The 4,181-nt window shown below is 68.0% G+C and overlaps 1 protein-coding gene across 1 annotated transcript in view; it reads right to left on the reverse strand.

Moving 5' to 3' along the window:
- Positions 1 to 4,181, reverse strand: part of ITGA3 (integrin subunit alpha 3) — a gene marked incomplete at its 5' end in the record, with an annotated part of 6,426 nt that continues 2,245 nt past the window's right edge. Inside the window, 18 exon segments of the mRNA XM_017740493.1 lie at positions 1 to 44; positions 275 to 405; positions 407 to 417; positions 864 to 989; positions 1,084 to 1,182; positions 1,478 to 1,591; positions 1,719 to 1,832; positions 1,931 to 2,101; positions 2,178 to 2,280; positions 2,446 to 2,523; positions 2,601 to 2,680; positions 2,769 to 2,837; positions 2,924 to 3,089; positions 3,195 to 3,292; positions 3,370 to 3,516; positions 3,692 to 3,866; positions 3,940 to 4,026; positions 4,125 to 4,177. Of these exon segments, the coding sequence (XP_017595982.1) occupies positions 321 to 405; positions 407 to 417; positions 864 to 989; positions 1,084 to 1,182; positions 1,478 to 1,591; positions 1,719 to 1,832; positions 1,931 to 2,101; positions 2,178 to 2,280; positions 2,446 to 2,523; positions 2,601 to 2,680; positions 2,769 to 2,837; positions 2,924 to 3,089; positions 3,195 to 3,292; positions 3,370 to 3,516; positions 3,692 to 3,866; positions 3,940 to 4,026; positions 4,125 to 4,177 (1,776 nt within the window).

The following is a 4,181-nucleotide window of genomic DNA, read 5'->3' on the forward strand; positions in this document are numbered from 1 at the left end:
TTGGGCATGATCCGGTAGTAGCGGGTCCGCTGGAAAAAGTCACACTGGGAGGGGGGGACAGAGAGGACAGGGGGTCAGTGAGGGGCCGGAGAGGGTCAGGGAGAAGGAGAGAGACCCCCGAGGCGGCGAAGAGCAGAGGCAAAGGGAGCAGCAATCCTGGAGCCGCTCGGAGAGACCCCACGGAGCCCTGGAGGGACCCTACAGGACAGAGGAAGAGGAGAGGAGGCTGAAGAGGAGGAAGATGCCGCTGCAGCCCGGCCCCACGGGGCATTACCAGGCGGGGCCCGCGGCGCCCGGGGGGGCCCAGGGGGTGCCCCCCGTTAGTAGTCGTCTGTGAGCCGCTCGGTTTCCGACGGCTGGATCCTCATCTCCGCCTTCTGCCCCCTGGCCTCGTACATGGCCCGGGAAGAACCCGCACTGCAGGGAAGGGGACAGGGTCAGGGGGGCCGGGACAGGGGCTGGTGGGGGGTCCGCACCCCTCGGCAAGTGGGAGCAGCGGGGCAGGGAGATGCCCCCAGACCCTGCAGTGCAGCCACAGGGAAGGAGGTGCCACCGTCCAGCCCCGCTTCGGGAGCACATCCCAAAATCTTTGCAGCCCAAGACGCGCTGGGAATGTCTCTGCTCCTCTTCCTCATCCCTCTCCAGCTGGGAATCTTCCTCCCGGGGGGGCACTGCCCACCCGGGGGACACCTGCCACCCACGGGGGGCACCTTCCAGCTGTGGGGACAATCTTCCAGCTGCGAGTCCCTCGCGCCCCTCGCCAGGCAGGGAGGAGGCGGCCACGGGTGACACGAGCCCGTAAGGTCCCAGAGCAGCTCCTGCACCCCCTCCTCCCCCGGAAGAGGATTTGGGACCCCCCTCACCTTCCAGAGGAGGAGGATGATGAGCCCCAGCAGCAGCAGCCCGGCTGCCACCGACACCAGCACCAGCCAGAGCGCAATCTCGGCCGGCTGCTCCTCCTGCAGCTCCGAGTCCACGTCCACGGAGAACTGGGGGGGTGGGAAGAGCCTCGTTGGGGCACAGAGCTCCAGCGGCCCCAGTCCCTCCCAGTCTGCCCCAGTAAGGGGCTCTGGCATGGCTCACCCGCACCGTGTGGTTCCTCATGGTGATGGTGGGGACCTGCGAGCGCAGGAACAGCGTGGCTGTGCCCGTCACCTTCACCCGGTCAAAGTCCCGGAACTCCTGGGGACACGGGGGGGACACGGGTGAGGGACGGGGACATGGGTGCTCAGGGACACGGGGATGATGGAGAGGGACACGCAGATGGTGACACATGGATGAGGGAGGGGAAGGACACGGATGACGATGGGCACATGGGTGATGGGGGACACACGGAGGGAGGGGGGACACAGATGACAACGGGGACACACAGGGGCAGGTGCCAGCTCCTGAGCTGAGCCCTGGCAGTCTCGGGGCCCCGTTTACCACCACCCCAAGGGCTCGCCCAGCGCTGACCCCCCGCAGCCCCCGGACTGACCTCGATGAAGGTGCGGTTCCAGACGCGGGCGCGGAGGCTGAAACTGGAGGGGAGCTGCGTGTGCAGCAGGGGACACTCGAACCACACACAGCGCGCGGTGCCCGCCGAGCAGCTCTGGGGGACAGGGCGGGGCAGGGGGGGCCCAAAGCACCACCCTGGTGCCAGGAAACAGCGGGGACGGGGATCCTGGGAGGGGGGATGAGCTGCTGGACCCCCCTGCCCCCCTGCAGCCCCCACTCACCAGCACCGCCTCGGACCTCGGGCGCCGGCCAGTGGCCAAGGTGACCGGGGGCTCCCCCAGCTCGGGGGGCTCCAGCTCCCGTCTCTGCCGGGATGGAGCCTGGTCCTGCAGGAGCTGAGGGGGGGCACGAGCCCCCTCAGACCCCGGGCTGTGCCGGGGGGCTGAGGGACCCCCGCGGTGGGGCAGGGCCCTGCGGGGAGCGGGGGACTCACGGTGAGGTTGAGGGGGTTGATGACCCCCCCGGGGGGGTGACACGTGTCGTTGCCGTTCACCAGGATCTCGGTGGGGTAGAGGAGCCATTTGCCATTGGGGATCTCATAGGGCCACTCAAAGCCCAGCAGGATGGTGCCCAGCGTGCCCAGGGACTCGCCTTTGGTGGTCACCTGCGGGGCAGGGCGGGAGGTGGAGTCCGGCATTCCCAAATCCGCCTCCCTCCGGCGCCGGCCGCGCCCAGCTCACCTGGAAGTCGAAGGTGAGGGGGCTGCCCACGTCCTGCTCCTGTTTCATGGCCGACTCGCCCACCACGATCCCACTGAAGTAGGACTGGATGTGGGAGGAGGCTCTGGGAACGGGATGGGGGACGGGAACGGCGTGAGGGGCACGGGGGACATCCCATTCCTGCCCCATTCCTGGGACACCGAGGGCTGACCCAGCCAGACTCAGGTGGGATGGATGGAGAGGACACGAAGGGGGTGAGGGGACACAGAGGGGGTGAGGGGACACTCACATGCTCAGCGAGGACTGGATGCTGTAATCCACCAGCAGCTTGGCCAGCACGGGCTGCAGATCCTCCTGGGTGCTCTGCCTGCCGGGGCACCGGGATCGGCATCTCCCCATCCCAGCAGGACCATCCCCACCCCTGTCCTGCCCCCTCCCACTCACGTGGACAGATCCAGCCACACCACGACCTCCCGTGTGTCCAGCATGATCCCGATGGCTTCGAAGGTGATGGTCAGCTCTGCCTGCACACAGGGGGGACGGGGAGCAGCTCAGCCGGACCTGCTGAGCCCCCCAGGAAGGGCCGGGGGGCAGCTGGGGGGGAGCTCTCACCCTTTGGTTCCTCTTGAAGGGGTTTCCCAGCTCGCACAGCACCGTGTCCCCAAAGGTGCAGGCCCCGCTCTGGGGAGGGCAAGAGGGTCAGGAACATCCTGGCCGAGCCCACCTAGCCCCGGTGGGACACAGGGCCCAGGGTGTCCCCCCCGTACCGGGCGGACGGAAGAGGGCAGCAGGCTGGGGGGCACGGTGACGTTAAGCAGGGCCTCGTGGCCATCCTCGCCGTTCCAGGGGGTCGTGGGGACGTTGCTGATGTTGATGCTCAGGTGCAGCTTCCGCACGTCCCGGCTGTACTGCAGCACCTGGGTCCCGTTCACCCTGCGCAGGGAGAGCGGGGTCAGCCACCCCCACGGGACAGAGACACCCTGGGGGGACAAGGAGGTGGCACGGGGCGGCTGAGGACACGCAGGGCCCCGCTGTCACCTGGGCAGGGGCTGGCTCTGCTCAGTGACCCAGCTGCTCTGGAGCTGGAGGTTGCTGTAGCACTGGTTGTCGGAGCCACATTCCTTCTGGAACTCGATCTGCGGGGACACGGACGTCCCCGTGAGTCCCTGTGACCCCCAGGGCACCCCAGCGTGTTCCCCCCCGCCCGGCACACCTTGGTCTCGTTCTCGTGGGACTGGTCCTGGTTGAGGACAGGGAAGGCATCCAGGGAGTGGGGGCCCAGCTGGAACTTTCTGGGCTTCTCCAGCAGCGAGTAGTTCATGGAGAGCACGATGGGGTGCAGCTTGTCCCGGACATTGTCCTTCAGGGAGGGTGGGAATCACACAGAGAGCCCTCCCCGACCCCCAAACTCCAGCTCCAGGCACTGCCAGGCAGCCCCCGGCCATGTCTGGGGTCCCCCTTTGCTGCCCAAAGGGATGGAGGGAGGGAAGGAGGGAGGGATGGAGAGAGGGATGGAGGGAGGGAAGGACCCTCACCAGCAGCAGGAGCTCCTGGGACTGGCAGCGGGTGGCAGGCATGGAGAAGCTCCCAGTGTAGGTGGCGGATTGGGACCCCGAGAACCTGACCCTGGGCGGGTGCCGGTCCTTGTCGGCCTCCAGCGTGTACTGCAGGGCTGGGGGACAGCACGAGTTGTCCAACACCCCCACACCGTGTCCCCCTGTCCCTGTCCCCGTGTCCCCAGGCCCCCCCAGCCACACTCACACTGGGGACACCGGGGGCTCACCAGGACTTGGGCGTGCACTGAGCAGGGTCCACTTTGCTGGGGGTCACCGTGAAGGTCTTGTCCAGGATGTTGATCACGGGCCGGGCTCTGGGCAGGGATCGGGGCTGGCTGAGCCCCGCTGCTCCCTGCCCACCCCGGGGGTGGCAGGGGGGCAGGACAGCTGTCCCCTGCCCCCATCCCCGTACCTGAGCAGGACGATCCGCTCGCTCAAGCTGCCCACCAGCAGATCCGGGGAGGAATTG

The sequence above is a fragment of the Corvus brachyrhynchos genome, unplaced genomic scaffold (assembly GCF_000691975.1).
Source record: "Corvus brachyrhynchos isolate BGI_N302 unplaced genomic scaffold, ASM69197v1 scaffold47, whole genome shotgun sequence".
Classification (NCBI taxonomy): domain Eukaryota; kingdom Metazoa; phylum Chordata; class Aves; order Passeriformes; family Corvidae; genus Corvus; species Corvus brachyrhynchos.